The sequence below is a fragment of the Dendrobium catenatum genome, unplaced genomic scaffold (genome assembly GCF_001605985.2).
Source record: "Dendrobium catenatum unplaced genomic scaffold, ASM160598v2 fragScaff_scaffold_333, whole genome shotgun sequence".
NCBI classification, from domain to species: domain Eukaryota; kingdom Viridiplantae; phylum Streptophyta; class Magnoliopsida; order Asparagales; family Orchidaceae; genus Dendrobium; species Dendrobium catenatum.
Window position 1 is genome coordinate 410,862 of NW_021318795.1, and position 19,223 is coordinate 430,084.

Genomic DNA, 19,223 nt, shown 5'->3' on the forward strand with positions numbered 1-19,223 from the left:
ATTTTAGATATATTGGATCTATTGTTCAGAGTGATGGTGAAATTGATGGGGATATTATCAACAGAATTCAAGTTGGATGGTTGAAGTGGAGGAATGCATTGGGCTTATTGTGCGATAGAAAAACCCCCCTCAAACTTAAGGGAAAATTCTATAAGATGGTGGTGAGACCTGCAATGCTTTATGGTGCCAAATGTTGTCCATTACAACAGAAGCATAATACTAAGGTAAGTGTTGCAGAGATGATGATGCTTAAGTGGATGAGTGGCCTGACCCTTAGAGATAGGATACGAAATGAGCATATACGTGAAAAGGTTGGAGTAGCTCCAATGGAAGAAAAGATTAGAGAGAGTTGTCTTAGATGGTTTGGTCACATTAAACGGAGGCCTTCCGATCACCCGATTAGGAAAAAAGTTGAGGTATTAGATTTGACTTATGTTAAGAAAGGTAGAGTTAGATTTAAAAAGACTTGGTTAGAAAATATTACAAATGATATTTCTTTATTAGATTTAAATAAGAATTTGACTTTTAACCGGAAACAATGGAGAAAAAGAATTCATGTAGTCGACCCCACGTAGTGGGACAAAGGATTGATGTTGTTGTTGTTGTTGTTGTTGTGATTTTGGGTGTGCAACCAAAGAAGCTCTATCTAATGCTCGAAGAGAATCATGGCATGGAAGAACAGCACATTCCCAAATTTGTGATGGTTCTATGAAATCCTTTGTTTGAGTTCTATGATCCTTTTTTTATCATTGAAGGTTTTGAAATTCAACCCTTTTTTCGTGTAAAAACATTTGAGGTAACTGAGGATTGAAGAGAAAAAATACCATCGACCTAATATTTGTAACAGCACACGTGACACTCCATGTGCACACAATGCCCTTTTTGTACCATCAAAAACCGCATAACAAACCAGTGAAATCCTCACCACACATCAGGCCATTATACTTGTATTAACTACCTATATATAATAATGTATTCGCTCATTATACAATCAATGAAGAGCTGAATGAAATCTTGAAACACATTACTGTATTTCTCCTCTGTTTCCAGTAGACTGTGTATTTCCTCTTGGTATCAAAAAGTTTTTTTTACAAGGTTCGATATCTATACTTCAAACCATGAACTCCTCCTCTCTTGTCATCAATACAACCTTAGTCACTCTCCAACAATCCAATAATCTCACCATTCCTCCCACAATCAAATTTCTAATGAGTAACATTATGTTCCTAGCCACCTCTCCCCTCACAACAGACATCTATCCACTGTGGAGTTCACAAATCTCTAAAATCCTCTCAGCTAACGGATTCCTCACCTTTCTAGATGGAACCACCGCTTTCCCCTCTCAGTTCATACTCGATCGTTCCAACCAGCCTATCCTCAATCAAGACTACACACTTTGGAAACTCATCAACCAAAATCTCTGTGCAACTCTCTACTCCACGATCTCACCCACCATTCTCCCCTACATTCTAAATCTAGATTCTTCTCACGCCATATGGACCACCCTCAAGAAACACCAACAATCAACCAATCGTTCAAGAGTGATTTAGCTCAAGAACGAAGTTCACGTCTCAATGAAATCCGGTACCATTACTCAATTCCTAACTCACATCAAAACCATCATCGATCAACTCAAAGAAGTTGGCTGCCACATTGACTTGGAAGACATAGTCCTTTACATCGTAAAAGGCCTTCCACCCTCTTTCCAATCCTTCAAAACCGCTATATGCACCAAACTTGAACCAATCCACCTTGATGATCTCTACTCGTTGCTTAGAAGCAAAGAGATCAATCTGCAGTCTGAAAACCAAAAAATCCAATCTAATTCCTCCGTCGCCTTCCATAGTCATAGAGTCAGAGGCAACCCCAATACCTCCAGAGGGAGAGGTCGAACCCCAGCTCAACCACGACCCAATACTATCCCCACCTCAAACTCAAAAAGATCATCCATTCCTTGCCAAATATACAGTAAACTTGGTCATACTGCCTTCAACTGCTGGCACTGAGCCAATCTCTCATATATCGCCCCAAAACAATCCAATTCCGCAGCTCTCACAGCAACCGCTGATCCCGCAGCTCTCACAGCAACCACCGAACCAACCCCCACCAATTGGCTTCTCGACACGGGAGCTTCCTCTCATCTCACCTTCGATCTCTCTCAACTCCACAATCCTGAAGAATACGCCGATGTTAATCAAGTCACAATTGGCAATGGCTCCAATTTTAACATTTCCCACACCGCCAAAGGCATCGATCAAGCATCCTCACGGTCTCCACACTCGTCTATCCTCTGCTCTATGGCATCAATAGCTAGGTCACCCGCACAAAGCCTCACTTCAAGCCATCTTTGCAACGCATCCACACCTCCAAATACCTCTCTTCTTTATTTTGTAATTCATGTAAGGCTTCTAAAACTCGTAAGTTACAATTTCCAATTTCTACAAGTAAATCTCACTCTTATTTACACTAGTTCATTGTGATGTATGGGGCTCTGCCCCTATCTTGTCTCAAGGTTTTGAATACTACATAATTTTCATTGAAGACTACTCGCGATAAACATGGCTCTTTCCCATGTCTACTAAATCTGAACCATACACAAATTCAAACAATTTCACATGCTCATCAAAACCCAATTCAATAAAAACATTCAAGTACTCAAAACTAACGGCGGCGACGAATACACCTCCACCGAGTTTACCACTACTTTAATTCCCATGGAATCTTCCATCATCTCAATTGCCCTCACACGACTAAATAAAATGGCATGGCCGAATGCAAGCACAAACATATTGTCAAAATCACGCTTACCCTTCTTACAGTAGCTAACATTCCTCACTCCCTTTGGATATACGCCCTTGCCACCGCAGTCCATTTAATCAGCCGAACTCCCTCACGAGACTTTAACATGCAAACCCCACATTACCTACTATACAACAAACACCCCAGCTACAATCACCTCCGCATTTTTGGCTGGTCAAGCTTTCTTGGCAAAAACATAATTCTCCCAAAAAATTCTCTCCAAGAGCTCCCCAATGCATCTTCCTTGGCTCCACATCCCACAAAGGCTACCACTGCTTAATCCTTGCAACAAACAAAATCATCACCTCCTGACACGTCGTCTTCAATGAAACAGACTTTTCACTCACCAAACTCTCATCGACCACCCCACCTGCCATTCCACCTCTCGTTCCACCTCTTCTTCCAATACCATCAACTAACTCCCATCCACCCCCAACGCCCCACACTTCACTCCCGAACGCCACACAACTCTCATCTCAACCGATCAACTCAACACATCACCTCAAACATCACCCAATCCATTACCAACATCATCCACAAATCCCTCTTCCCCACCAATGCCACCTCGACATCCCATGGTCACCAGATCTCAAACCAAAAACCTCAAACCAAAACAAATCCTCAATCTCCTACATCACATCCAATCAACCTCGGATTCCACATCCTTCACACTAACTTCCAAATCGATTCACTAGAGAACCGCTATGACTGAGGAATTCATGGCTCTTCAACAGCAAGGTACCTGGTCCCTAGTTCCTCCTCCAACTAACCAACCAATTTTGGGAAGTAGCTGGACTTTTAAAACAAAATGGCATTCTGATGGATCCATTGTCAGATACAAAGCAAGGCTTGCAGCCAAGGGACATACTCAAGAATACGACATCAACTATGAAGAAACTTTTAGTCAAGTAGCTAAAATGCACATGATCCGTGCTCTTACTTCCCTCGCCACTCATCACGACTGGACCATTCATCAACTCGACATCTCAAATTCCTTTCTCCATGGCCACCTCGAGTACATCATCTGCATGCAACAACCACCCGGATTCAAGGACTCTCAGTACCCCAACCACGTATGTAAACTGCACAAAGCTCTCTACGGACTCAAACAATCTCCTCGGCAATGGAAATCTACTTTTCACAACACCTAACAACCCTTGGTTTTGTGCCCAGCTTAGCCGACCCCTCCCTCTTACTCCATAAAACTGACCAAACACATATCTACCTCCTAATTTGCGTTGACGACATCCTTATTACAGGTAACAATCCCCAATTCATAACCAACCTCCAACAACTTCACACGAAATGTCAACTCAAAGAACTAGGCCCAATCTACACATTTCTTGGAATCAATATACCAAAACCTAAATTGGCTACCCTTTAAACCAATAGCATTACATTCCCAATCTTCTAAATAAATCTGGCATGCTCAGCTGCAAACCCATTTCCACTCCCCTTCCCCCCAAGACAAAACCCACTAACACCTCACCACTCTTCCTCAAACCCACCAAATATCGCAAGATAACCGGGGTCCTTGCAGTACTTAACCCTTACTAGACCCGACATTGCCTTTGTTGTATACCAGATATGTCAATCAATGCAAGCTCCCTCAGAAATGAGCTTTCAAATGATCAAAAGAGTCCTATGCTATCTCAAGGGGACAAGCAATCTCGACATCACCATTCATCGATCCAACTTGAATCTTACAGCATTTACAGATGTCGATTGGGGTAGCAATCACACACATCGAAGATCAATTTCTGTCTACTGTTTCTTCCTCGACACATCCCGCATACCTTGGAAAGTACAAAAACAAAAAACAATGGCTTGGTCGTCCACCGAGGTTGAGTACTGCACCCTAGTAGCAGCTTCCTCAAAACTCATATGGCTACATTGGCTGTTACAAGATCTTAGCATACCCATCAAGTCTCCCACACTACTGTTCTTTGACAATACCTCCACAATATCCATTGCAAACAACCCGATCCTCAGAGCTTCCAACAAACACATTGAAATTGATCTCCATTTTATTCGAGATCATATTGCATCTAAAACTTTTACCATTTATCACATCTCCACCACCGATCAGCTCGCAGACATACTCACGAAAAGCCTTCCCAAATCTCCCTTCCATCATCTAAGGGACAAACTACAGCATCAACCCATCGAATCTACTGTTTGAAGGGACTAATAGCTGTAATAACACACGTGACACTCCACGTGTACACAATGTCCTTTTTGTACCATCAAAAACCGCATAACAAACCAGTGAAATTCTCACCACACATCAGGCCATTATACTTGTATTCACTACCTATATATACCAATGTATTCACTCATTATACAATCAATGAAGAGCTGAATGAAATTCTGAAACCCGTTACTATATTTCTCCTCTATTTCCAATAGACTGTGTATTTCCTTTCGACCATCAACATGGATGTTTTTGGAGGGTTAGTTTCTTCATTATTTTTCTTTTCTTCTTTTTTTTTTTTTTGAATTTTTTAGTATAGTTTTATTTCTAATTTTACAGTTTAATATTTATATGTTGAAAAGTTAAATAAGATAACATGTGAAGTGGTTTCTGAATGGCTTCATGACTCAAATTTCTTACAATTTTTTGTGGTTTGTCTGATTGGTACTTCACACCTACTTCATAAACCATGGCTCTTTCAGCACACAATTTTAGTACACATGATTTTTTTCCTACTGAAAATTATCGAGAACTCTTCTGCCTAAAAAATAAGAAATTTTGATAGAATATATGTACAATGTATTTGAAGCCTATTAAATTTAATTGCATCCTATGGATTATGAAAAGTTACTATATTTAAGTCTTCTAGGTTATATAAATAAAACCCTAAGGCATGTAATTTTGCTTGAATGGTTAGTTAAAATTCTAAATCATCTGTCAATACTTATGATCTTTTTGGGTATTGAATCTTTAATCACTTCGTAAATCTTGAAGATTACATCCGGGGGCAAGTCTCTTAATATTGGTGTGAGGATAAGATCTTCAATAGGGAGATTTCTAACTATTTGTTCAGTGATTGAGGTGTCTAAGTGAAATTTTGTTAAGCTTGATGCATTGAATTTAGATTATTGTTAAAGATGTATATTTGTGAGAACTATGACTTCCATAAATGTTATATTATACCCAAAATTTTCTACATCAGTGCCCTCAAATCTATTTATCTATAACTGGGATTGTGCTTCGCTTTCAATTACTGAACTATTTGAGACATGTTTATGTTTTAAGGGAAATATATACATACATACATGTGTGTGTGTTATTTATTTTTAGAAATATATGCCTTAGAATTTCCCAACATAAAATAAGAAAGGAAGTAAGAAAGAATTACATTAGAAAAGAAATAAGACAAAAAACTGCTGAAGATAAGGTGATGAAGTGAAAAAAATAGAGGAAAAATCGTATACTAAAAGTAATATGGATGGAAAATAGAGGAAAAATCGTATACTAAAAGTAATATGGATGGAAGTAGTACAAAATAACTTGCATAAATTAGACTAACATCTTATGTCGCTCTCACTAAAATAAATTAAGGGGTTCATAAAGCTGACCTCAAATAGAAGGGATGACAATGAAGGATTTCTTTGCATATGATATCAATAGTAAACGCATTACATTTGACAAAATAAACTTTAACTCGTGGGAAAACAAATAGACACAGTTTTGGATGGTATAAAGCAAAGTTAGATTAAACTCCTATCATGCAACAAATTATTCAAAACTCAAACAACGGAATATTTTGAGTGGGCAGCATAATTTGCATTTTACCATAGCCCTGTAAGACATGAGCACATGTCACAACTCTTAAAAAAGACTCCACATGAGTAGCTAAAGGAGCTGCCCCAGACAGGACAATGCGAACTTTTCCACCCAATCCTTGTTTCACCTATGCAAATAAGAATTTTGAATTTACAATGATGAGGATAATAAGCACTGGCAAGTAATTAAATTTTATAATACATTTTTGTGCATCCAAATCTACCTTAGAAAAAACAATTCTGTCAAACAATCCAGCTGCCTCCTCGTGCTTATATCCTCTCTGCATGTTAGAAAGCTTGCTGCGAATTTTCCAATTGTATTTTTTAAAAAAACGCATTATTATAGCAAGATAACGATATGATTGCAACAAGATCAATAACCAAAAATTGCAGTGAAAAAAAGAAACATAGCAAAAAATAAGGATATCATGAAGTAAAAGCTCTATTGGCTGACCTAGTTTGAAGCTTGATGAAAGTAGGAATTTTGATGAAAATAAGTGTTGATAAATTTTTTTCTTATTACGGCACACATATTTTATCATGATCATTCTATAATTAAGAATTCACAAGTATATACAGGAATGGAATAAAGCTGGGAAAACAACATATATCAATCCCTGTAGTGTGAGAGCGAACTGTAAAAAAAAGTAAAGCAAAAACACATGCAATAGTTTATATTGCAATTTTTTCTGTACGGAGTGAACGAAGCCTAGCTTAAACGCCTATAAACTTTTTGAAATACGAATGCTTGATTGTACTAAATAAACAGAGGGTTTATGCCAGAGTTCTGCAAAAGCTTCCAAACTGCACGAGTTTGAAAAGAATATCGGTCATTTGAATTTTAAGAAGAATCCTGGTTAATCTAAAAAAAGAAAAGATTAATCCAACATATACATAGATTATTAAACTACGCTCATAAGCATTCCCATTTACTTTAATTATTTTTATTTACGAAGACAATTATCAAACAAAAAATGTTTGCTTAATAATAATTTTATGATGAAAATAATTGGATTAACATGAAAAAATAATGCAATTTTATTTTATAAACTTATAAAAAATGAATAACTTTTGTTTGGCTCGGATAATGATTTCAAATGTTCAACTAGTTTTTAAAAAAATGTTGTTAATGATAATATATATATATATATATATATATATATATATATAAAGGGGATAATTAGAAGAGAGAAAACAGGTAAGTGAATTCCTAGTGTTTATGATTTAGATATAAAAATTACAAAAAACTTTCATCAATATAATTTGTTTCTGAACTTATTTAAAATGTATAAATAACACAAGTTCTTATTAGTTGCTACTATCCACTCATTTTATCTTCTACAGGTTCAATCCTAGAAGAATACATGCATACTACAGCATAATCCATATAGATATGAGGGTATCTACATTAGTATGGATGTCTTAATGCACAGTACATATTCTGTAAAAATTTTGACTAACTTGAAAATAAAATTTTGGAATGCATTGCAACTTCATGTGCATATATGAAGAGGCAGTTTTTTTTTTATATATATAACAGGGGACAAAATCTTCTCACTAATATGAAAGACAAATTGCATAATTGTTGAATGTTGCTGTCATTTCCCCATCTGTAATGAAACTTAACCGGTGTTGAGTTCTCTAGGGATTATTTATAAGAATTCTATCTATCATGTTTAGTAGTTTTTATAAGTACTATTTAAATTTCCTTTATTGTTAGGATATATTTAGTTTTTCCCTTTTTGTCCCTAGTAAGTCTCTATATAAAGAGGCATATTTCCGGCCAATAATATGGAGTATTCCACAATATATCATAATTTGGAAGACTAGTAGAAGAACGCCAAATCAAAGATCTGGCCATCTTAGTATCTCTATAACAAATTGAGCATCTCAAGGAAGATATGTTCTAGATCTAATAACAGAAATTGATTTAAATGAAAAAAATATCCATCAGCAATCTGACACATCCCAACAAGAAATTGATCAATGTTAATACAATTTCCCAGTTGATAAAGGAAGAAATTAAAAGTTGATGGAGAAACTCATCTATTTGGCTCATGGATACCTGATATAGCCTTTGTTGTCAGGATGGTAAGTTAGTTTATGCATTCCCCTCAAATAAACGTAAGACTATAGTTACAAGGCTACTCAAAAACCTAAAAATAAAAAAAATCCAAAATGGATGTTTTTCTTTAATAAATAATCCAAAATTATAGAACCTTATGGTGACACTATTTGGGTTGGGTCTGTAATAGATAAAAAATCTACTATAGAATACTGCACCTATGTGTAGGTAATATTCTAACCTAAAGTAATTTAAAATAAAATATAGTGGCAAAGAAAAGTTGCAAAATCAGAACTCAAATCATTAGCCAATGTGATTAGTGAATTAATCTGGCTTAGTGTACTCATGGAAGAACTTTAGGTACTAGACTCCTATGGTAGCATATTATGATAATAAAGTTGCTATAAATATAACACAAATTTATCCATAATGATCAGACCAAACATGTGAAGATAGATTGACACTTCATTAAAGAAAAGGGATGGCTAGGATGAAGGCTATAAATAGGGATGAGGAGGAAGGGGTGAAGGCATGCTTAGATTGGTGTTATCTTGGAGTCTCTTGAAGTTCGGGGGCTCTAGACCTAGCGTCTAGAGATTTGGAGAGAACGAATCCTCCTCTCGAATAGAGGATCACTTGTATCTCTGCTTATGTTCTTTGCTTTGAGTTTTCAATAAAGTTCTACTTTGGTCTTCTTTGTCCGGTCTTGGTTATTATCGCTGTTTTGATTTAATTTGTATTAGGGTTGCTTGCGAACTCAAGTAGATCCGATAGGATTACTTGCAAACTCAAGTATTTCCAAAAGCAATAACGGTTTCAAAAGCAGGAAACGAAGCCGAAGTTGTGAGTGCAGTAAACGTTCAGGCCTCGATTAGGCGCTCAGTACATGCTCGGTACCGAGCAGGTACAAGCTCGGTACCGCTCAGTCATGCTCGGTACTGCTAGGTACATACTCGGTACCGAGCCACCACCGCTCGGTACCGAGCAAGTATATGCTCGGTATTGAGTGGTACATGCTCGGTACCACTAGGTACACGCTCGGTACCGAGCAGTATATGCTTGGTATTGAGCGGTACATGCTCGGTACTGAGCGGTACATGCTCGGTACTGAGCGGTACATGCTCGGTACGGAGTGGTACATGCTCGATACCAAGCAGTATATGCTCGATACTGAGCAGTACATGCTCGGTACTGAGCGGTACATGCTCGGTACTGAGCGGTACATGCTCGGTACTGAGCCTGCATTGGGTCTTGATCCTAAAGGGATGTTTTATATTTAAATGAGTTTATTTTAAATCTTCTTTTCCAGTAATATACTAATGTTATCTTAGAACAAATCATCAAATTAACAATTGACGTAATATTTTGTTATTTTTTGATATTTTGTCATTATTCATAATTTTAAATTGCTTTATTTTTATAATTTTTTAGGCTTACGCCTCGCCTCGCTTAGCCAAAACGCCTCGATTCCCGATTTCGCCTTTTAAAACGTTGATATAAATAGTGTAAGACAATACAACCTGTCCACAAATGAGTATAAAAGATATGTCTACAATCAAGTACATGCAGAATGGTGAAAGAGACATCATGTCCGCAGCACATTCAAGTTACCTACCAATTATTGTGATAAAAACACTATAACATGTCCATGGTCAACAATTGTCCAACATCAGTCAAATGCACCAGCCCTCTATAAGCAAGGATAATAAGATCTGTAATGCATATGAGTCCTCTACGAATACAAATGTATGTATAACATCCACCCATTGGTAGATACATAAAAACTACAGTAAATGCAGTATCCTGTAGTCAACTTCAGTCTAAAGATGAATACATCTACCGCTAGCAGTAGTGGCTGTATTGTAAAGACTAAAATCACAGCATAATGCATAAAGAATACAAGCTCCTATAAGCTTCTACAATCCAAAGCAGGAGATTCGTTAGTGCACAACAATCCACCTGCAGAAAGCAACGAGTAGTGCACGACTGTCTACCTGTATGAAGCAGCAAACAACTCTATTCAGAAGCTGTTATGCCACGCCACCGGATCCGCAACATTCATACAAGCGGACAGAAGGCGTTTCAAAAATATTCAAAAATACCCCCGCACGTGCACAGTAGTTTGTATACACATAGGTACACAAAGGGATAATTGTAACAAACACCCGCATGGGCCCCGGCGAGCGTGTTATTGGTACACACGTGACGTCTAGGGATGCTGCGCGGTTTATTAAATCTGAACCCGATCCTTCTAAGCAAGTAGGAGTCGACAAGGTTCAATAAATAATTACAAAATGCCCCCAAACACCCGCATGGGCCCGACGAGCGTGTTATTGGTACACACGTGACGTCTAGGGAAGCTGTGCGGGTCAATAAGTGAATTCAAGTTCGAACCCGATCCTTCTATACGGGTCAATAGAAGTCGACAGGGTTCGAAATATCAAACAAGTATATGATGATGGTGAACGGTATATTTGTTTTAATACATTCATATCAGACCTTCAAAAGTCTATAACAATACGAATTCACTAATAAGGGCATAAAACATACGAAATCCGATCCTCTATCTGATGTGAAACATAAATGTCATATACTTGCCTAAGTGGCCAGATTAATTAAATCCCAAATCAATTTGGGGAGAGAGAATGAAAATCTGAAATTAAATTTCAGATTAAGTGGAATTGCTGGGATGAATTTGAATTTAAATTCAAATTTAATGGGGAGAATTAAATTGGATGAGAGGGAATTGTGAGAGGTAATTATGGAGGCTTAATGAGGGGGCCTATTAATGAGATAGGAGAGAGATTATGCCCAATGAGAGGGCAGACTACATAGAGAGAGGGAGGAGATTATTTTTCATAAGTAGAGTGGGGCCCACATTACTAATCAAAGATTCAATAAAATATGAATTAAAATTCAGATTTTGAAAGAAAGATAAAATTTTAATAATAGGGTTATCAATTAGAATTAATTGGAATTTCAAATTCAAATTCACATCCAATTAATATGAAAGCCTTAAATCAAGGAACTATTTCAGGAAAGTCTTCAATGCCTCTTGGAAACAAATTTGAATTTCAAATTTGAAAATCCCAAGAGGAAGGCCGGTGGCTTGGTCGTCCCAAGGAGGTCGGCGGAGCCGCCAGTGGTGGGATTGGCCTGGGATGGCCGGCGGTGGACTTATGGGGGCCGGTGGAGGGGATTTGGGAGGAAGAGAGTTTGGTTAGGTAGAGAAGAAATAAATTGGGTTTAGGAAAAAGAAAATCTGGAGCTACACACCTCGAGCAACACCTCCAATAGAACTCACAAAGAGATCTACAAGCGCCACTTCCTCAAGAACTCACAAAGACTCACAAAGAGATCCTTCCACTTCCTCAAGAACTCACAAAGAGATCTTGGGAATCTCGGAACTCACAAAGAGATCCTTCTCCTCTCATGAACTCACTAAGAGATCAAACAAGTAGAATAAAATTTTATTAACAATTCATCATCCCATTACATAAGAAAGGGCCTCTATATATAGGCCTAAGAAACTAAAACAAGACACATATACCCCTAAGGCTTACATAGGACGACCCTCGTAAGTGAGGGTAAAAACAGAAAATTCATAATAAAAATTTAAAAATTACAAATAAAATATAAGATAACGTGGGACGATGACAGACATTGATCTTCAGCTCTTCGGATAGCCATGGACGATTGGATGTCCGCATCACTATCGATAGTTCGATAGAGTCGACAAGATTCAATCAATAAAAGAGAAATGACCCCACCCCGAAGATGGCCGTGTTGAATGTAAATATCAACCGGAGGGGTTCCTAAATATTTTGAAATGTCTGCCAAATATCCAAAATCCATTCCAAACATTTCAAATGCCTTTCAAACTCCACTCAAATACCCATAAAAATCCAAAAATCCACCAAAAATATCAAAATTCCAAAAAAATATTAAAAATGAAAAATCAACCATCAAATTACTTAAAGCAAAAATTCATCCGTCATTCGCAATAGTTTGCCGAGGTGGACAAAAATAAAAACTACTCTAGCTCACAAAGAGTCAAATGCCTAGTCGAAAATATCATTAGGATCCATTCTCAAAACACTCTCCTGCCAGTAAGGACGTGGTACGTATTCTCTTACCGGCGGTTTGCCGCCAAATGGCACCGCAGGATAAAAGGTGATGACCCGAAGCCCTCTGAACCGAGTGGTTTTGCCGCCAAATGGCACCACGAAATACCGGTTATGGCCAGCGTCATTACGTTCCTTATTGGCATCAAATTTTTGAGAAATGAATCAATAGGATATGATTGATAGGGCACAAAGCCCTATGTTAGCTAAGGTGAATTTAAATTTGTCCCCTTAGGCAAATACCCATCCCAGGTCTACAAGGTACCCTTGGACGAAGAAACCCATGGCTGCCAACAAGAATCCTTCTGTCAGGTTGGGTCGAATACCTCCTCTGACTAAGTAGACCAGGGACCACGATGGCCCGGGACGACAGAACCATGCGATCTTGATTGGGTCTATCATCCATTCCCCCACCATCCGCTTTAAGTGCAAGATGGTGAAATTTCTATTTTAAATATTTCAAATTTTTCTATTTCCCAAATTCCCAAACTTCCAAACATTTTAAATATCCAAACCCATTGCTGCTACTATATGCCAGATAACACGTATTTCTATACGTATCTGATTGACGACTAGCCTTAATCGAAAGTTCTCTCTCCTGATCGGGAGGAGTAATTAACTATAGGGGCTTGCGCCTATAGGAAACCAGAACTCAAATCATAAAGTCCTCGCAAAATGAGGGCGAAATCTCTAGGTAGTGTCTTATCTACAAACCCATCTTCCTTCCAAAGTTTACCTCGGAACTTATTCAGTTAAAACTCCCTCGCCGAATAAAAAGAAAAGCGGGCGGAGGCCGGGGCCGAATTTTCAGAGCCCACACATCAAATCTCAATGAAGGAGGAAGATATTAAGAAGACAGCTTTTTGAACACACGAAGGACATTACGAATTCTTAGTAATGCCATTTGGGCTTACGAATGCCCTTGCAACCTTATAGACGTTAATGAATCGAATATTAAAGCCATACCTCAGAAAATATATCTTAGTCTTCTTTGACGACATACTGGTGTACAGCCAAATCACAGAGGAGCATTCATAGCACTTAAGGGTAGTATTTGGAATACTACAGGAACATTAGCTCAAGGAAAACCTCAAGAAATGCAGTTTCTTGCAAACAAAGGTAGAGTACTTGGGGCACGTGGTCTCTCAAGAGGGGGTGGAAGCCGAGTCTACCAAAATTGAAGCTATGCAAAAAATGGCCTATACCAAGGAACTTAAGAGAGCTTAGGGGGTTCCTATGACTCACAGACTACTACTGGAGGTTTGTCAAAGGATACATTACCATAGCAAAGCCCCTAACCGAGCAACTAAACAAGGACAACTTCTTGTGGGGAGAAGAGGCAACAGATGCCTTTGAGAAATTCAAGGAAGCTATGACGACAGTCCCGGTATTAGCTCTTCCTGATTTCATCCAGATTTTTGTAGTGGAGACCGATGCATCCGGGTATGGTTTGTGATCAGCCCTCATGCGAAGCCATAGGCCTATAGCATATTTCATCCATGCCCTGTCAACCAGAGCACGGCTAAAGTCAGTATATAAAAGAAAGTTAATGGCAATTATTCTGGCCATCCAGAAATGGCGACCCTACCTCTTAGGAAGGAACTTCATCGTAAGAACAGATCAGAACAAAGAATAGTGACCGAGGAACATCAGAGGTGGTTCTCCAAACTCCTTGGCTACGGCTTTGAGATCAAATATAGGCCAGGTTTGGAAAGTAAAGCCGCAGACGCTCTATCAAGATGTGTGGGGGAATTACAAGGGATAGCAGTCTCGGTACCACTAATAATGGATTAGGAGGCAATCAAGGAAGAAAGTTTGAGGGATGAAGGATTAAGGCGGATCCGAGAAGATTTGGTGCGAGATCCAGGCAGCCATCCCGGATACTCACTCGAGGGAGGGAGACTTTTACATCAAGGGAAATTTGTATTGCCAAAGTCTTTTATCCACATTCCAAATCTGCTACAAGAAGTCCACGGAAGTGCAGTAAGAGGCCACTCAGGGGTACAGAAGACATACCGAAGGTTAGCAGCCGAATTATATTGGAAGGGGATGCACAAAGATGTGGAGGATATGGTAACCAGATGTGAGATATGCCAGCGAAACAAGTACTTGGCAATGGTTCCAGGAGGACTGCTACAACCTTTGACACTTCCAAACAAGGTTTGGGAGGAAGTGTCTATGAACTTTATAGATGGTCTACCTCGATCCGAAGGGTTCACAGTCATCATGGTAGTAGTAGACAGACTCAGCAAGTACACACACTTCATTCCTCTTAGGGACCCCTACACCGCCATAATAGTGGCAGCCACTTTCATCAGGGATATAGTTAGATTACATATTTACATGGAATACTAAAGGTCATAGTATCAGATAGAGACAAGTATTTCTCAGCCATTTCTGGAGAGAACTGTTCAGGCTACAAGGAACACTTCTCAAAAGGAGCACTGTCTACCACCCACAAACAGATGGCCAGATCGAAGTAGTTAATAGAAGCCTAGAGACCTATCTGAGATGTTTCGTATCAGAAAAACCTAAGATATGGGCTCTATCATGGGCAGAATATTGGTACAATACCTCTTATCATTCTGCTTCTCAGATGACTCCTTTCAAGGTGTTGTACGGAAGGGACCCTCCTCGCTTGGCCCAGTGGAAGTTGCACCACTCCCATCTCTTCTGTAGAGGAGTACTTGGAGGAAAGAGATAAAATTTTAGCAAAATTAAAGGAGCACCTTCTAAGGGCCCAACAGATTATGAAGCAACAAGCAGATGGGCATAGGAAGGAAGTCCAATTCGAGATCGGGGAAAAGGATTTTCTTAAGCTTCGACCTTACCGACAGAACACAGTGGCCAATAGAAGAAACGAGAAGCTTGCTCCAAGATACTATGGGCCTATGAAATCTTGGAGAAAATTGGGGCAGTAGCATATTGGCTAAAGTTACCAACCACGACTACTATACACCCATTTTTTCATGTATCTCAGTTAAAAAGAGCGATTGGAGATTGTTCAAGCGGATATGAATTACTAGTCACCTTAACAGAAGATCTAGAAATAAGTTTGGAACCCTGTGAATTACAAGGGGTGCGCCAAGGAGATGGAGGATTCAAAGAGATGTTAATCAAGTAGAAAGAGCTTCCAGATTATGAAGCAACCTGGGAGCCTTCAAAAGTTCTCTTCCTTCCACCTTAAGGACAAGGTGGTTCTTTGGGAAAGCGGTATTGATAGGTCGGTGCAAGCCAAACTGACCTAGGGAGGCTCATTTCCTCCCGAACCGACCCAGCCGGCCCCACCTGGCCGACACAAGTTTACAAGAGGCGGTGCAAACCGCCTCCCTTGGGTGGCCGCCTAACATTATGGCCCATGCCTATTTGATTTAATTAAACAACTTGTATTTTGGGAAGGAGGTGCCTAATTGCCTATTTGATTTTATTGTATTTTGGGAAGGAGGTGCAAGCTTATTTGATTTAATAAAAAATATATTTTTAGTAAGAGAGAGAGAGGGGGGGGGGGGGTTAGGGCTAGGTTGAAGGCTATAAATAGGGAAGAGGAGGAAGGGGTGAAGGCATGCTTAGATTGATGTTCTCTTGGAGTCTCTTGAAGTTTGGGGGCTCTAGACCTAGCGTCTAGAGATTTGGAGAGAATGATCCTTCTCTCGAATAGAGGATCACTTGTATCTTTGCTTATGTTTTTTGCTTTGAATTTTCAATAAAGTTCTACTTTGGTTTTCTTGTCCGATCTTGGTTATTACGCTGTTTTGATCTAATTTGTATTAGGGTTACTTGTGAACTCAAGTAGATCCGATAGGATTACTTGCGAACTCAAGTATTTCCTATCAGTCAACTCAAGGGTTTGTAAACATCCAACAAATCAAACTTATAAATAAATTCTTCAAATGAAGGTTTAGCAAATCGTTTGATCACGATATCAGCAATCTGATAGGAGGGAATATTACATTTAGTAGGTTATGATATAATAATATGTTGTACTATATAAATTTCGTTTATTGATAGGATATGTTTATTTCTTCCCTATTTTCTCCCTTTAACCTCTATATACAGGTCCTGTTTTTTATCAATATTGAGCATGCATTCCACTATTCTTTCTTCCTATTTTTCTAATACTTGATTTTTTTTCTTATGATAATATAAGATGAAATTAAGAAAGGCCATCCAGTAATATTGGTGACTAAGTCATTGATTGAAGCAAATCAATCAGCAACTAAAAATGACAATGTCAAAAAGGCAATGTGTTACACACATACATGATCATGAGTATATTTATACATGTACATAACTATGTACAAAGAATATATGTTCAAACATGCATTAATAACTCTTCGTATGTTCAAACATGCATTAATAACTCTTCGTGTTTAAAAGTATTAATTAGCAACACATGTATAAATATATGTGTTAATTAGAAACATGCGAATGCATATATGCGCTAATTAAAAAGAAGTGTATACATACAGGCATGATGCGTTTTTCACTGTGTTTTATTCTTTTGTTACGAGGAAGATAAGTGGAGTAGAAAGGTGCTGTCCATATTAAAAATAAATAAATAAAATAGATGTGACATACTAATTGTATGCAAAATTAAACAACTTATTCTTCAAAAATCCTCCAGCGCGTATCTTCTCTTGCAAACCTGGAAATTGAAAAAGAGAAATAGAGTAACATTCTTTGAAGGTAAATGAGGAAACCAAAAAGAGTTAAACGAAACACCAGTTAAGAACAATAAAGAACTTTATGTTAGAACTAAATTGAGTTTTACCAACAAACTGAAAGAACTCACTCTCTTGCGCAGTTTATTTAAATTGTTAAAAGTTCTAGAGAATGTGGAAAAAAAAACTAAAAGATTGCAATGGTTTAATGTTTCCAGATACTCAGAATGGTAGGAAATTAAATCCACATTGATCAAACTTTCCACTTGTCACTCAGAGGGAGTGGGTGAATCCGAACAGTATTCATCGCTAGGTTTCGTTCCACAAATTTTTTATTTTTATTGTTTTTCTATATGCTACATCAACACTTATCTCTAAACCTTTTTTTTGAGTTTTACCATCTAAGAAGGGCGTGATAGACAAGAATGTCAAATTACATATTTTCTTAGTTTTTCCATCAAACTTTAGTACTTGGGATGAAAAAGGCAATAATTCTATATGTAATTCATTTATTTCTCCTGCAGGCAATGATAGAAAAATAAATCCGGAGAGGATAATACTGTGGCGAAGGTGCAAATAAGAAGTGAAAAATAAAAGTAGCAGTGAAATTCTATTCCTAAAAGTAAAAATGTATGGCAATAGAAGAAGAAAGCATTAGATGGCCACGTGCTAAATGAAAAGATGAGAGACAAAAGCGGATAGTTTCAATAAATGTTGGCAGAGGTAGCAATTCAGGACAAAAATGAGAAACCTATAGGCAAGTTTCCTAAGATTTTAAGATGCCTACATGAAAATCACATTATTAATGTTTTGAAGAAGTAAGAGACGTTTTTGGATTTTCAATAAGCCACAATTAAGTGAGCGAGCAATTTTTACTCAATGAACATGAAAAAATATTTCATAAACTTTAAACCATAACAGTTGTTAAAATCAACTTATTTGAAACATGTAAAATGCTGGACGGTTTTCGTAGACGAATGCATCATAGAGATCAACATTAATGATAGTATAAATTAGGGCAACAAATGAATTGAGTCAGTGGTTGTTCAGGCTCTACCTTGATTACCCAAAGCCTTCGAGCTCGGTTTGACCTTAATTCAACCTTTTATAATAATGTTGAGGCTTGACTCATTTAAATACATATTTTCTCAAGCTTGGCTTGAACTTGCTCGAACTTCATTTGTTTTGAGCTTATCGAGCAGCTCATTTAGAATTATAAATGATCCTTATCAAGAAAAACTTATAGAGCTTAAAATATTAAAATTTTTAAAAGCAATATTTATTTTTATTTAATCTTTTGAAAAAAAATTAATATTCATTGGAAGCTTATGTAGATCGATTCAACAAGGATACATGTCTAGCAACTCACGCACCTTAGCTTGCTACTAGTGACATGCGCTTTGTACTATATAAACACTAATACTTGAAAACTAAGCTCTAATGTGAGACTACAAAACTATATGAAAACTGGATAGAGACTTAAGCTGTGAAATTGAACAGTAAAATCAGACCGCTGAAATGAGTATTACAAAAGTTTTTTATATTATAAATTTTATATTTTATTATAAACTATAGTTATATTATAATTTTTTATTTTTTAAAGCATTTAATAAGTATACACACACATTTATAATATATTATATTTATATAGACATTAATGATTAATCAAGCTTTATATCAAACCATAATCGAGATTGTTCACAAGCTTTAAATAATATCATTATGATCATAAACAAATCAAAAAATGAGCTATTCAAGTATTTTTATTTAAAAACTGAGTAATTA

The 19,223-nt window shown here is 37.6% G+C and overlaps 1 protein-coding gene across 1 annotated transcript in view; it reads right to left on the reverse strand.

Annotated features, from left to right (window-relative positions):
• LOC110093577 (long chain acyl-CoA synthetase 4) overlaps positions 1-19,223 on the reverse strand; it is a 55,773-nt gene that overhangs the window by 5,437 nt on the left and 31,113 nt on the right. The window contains exons 12-14 of the mRNA XM_020818509.2: positions 17,356-17,422; positions 6,813-6,888; positions 6,599-6,716 (exon numbers count right to left, since the gene is read on the reverse strand). Of these exons, the coding sequence (XP_020674168.1) occupies positions 6,599-6,716; positions 6,813-6,888; positions 17,356-17,422 (261 nt within the window). The remainder of the gene's footprint in view (positions 1-6,598; positions 6,717-6,812; positions 6,889-17,355; positions 17,423-19,223) is intronic.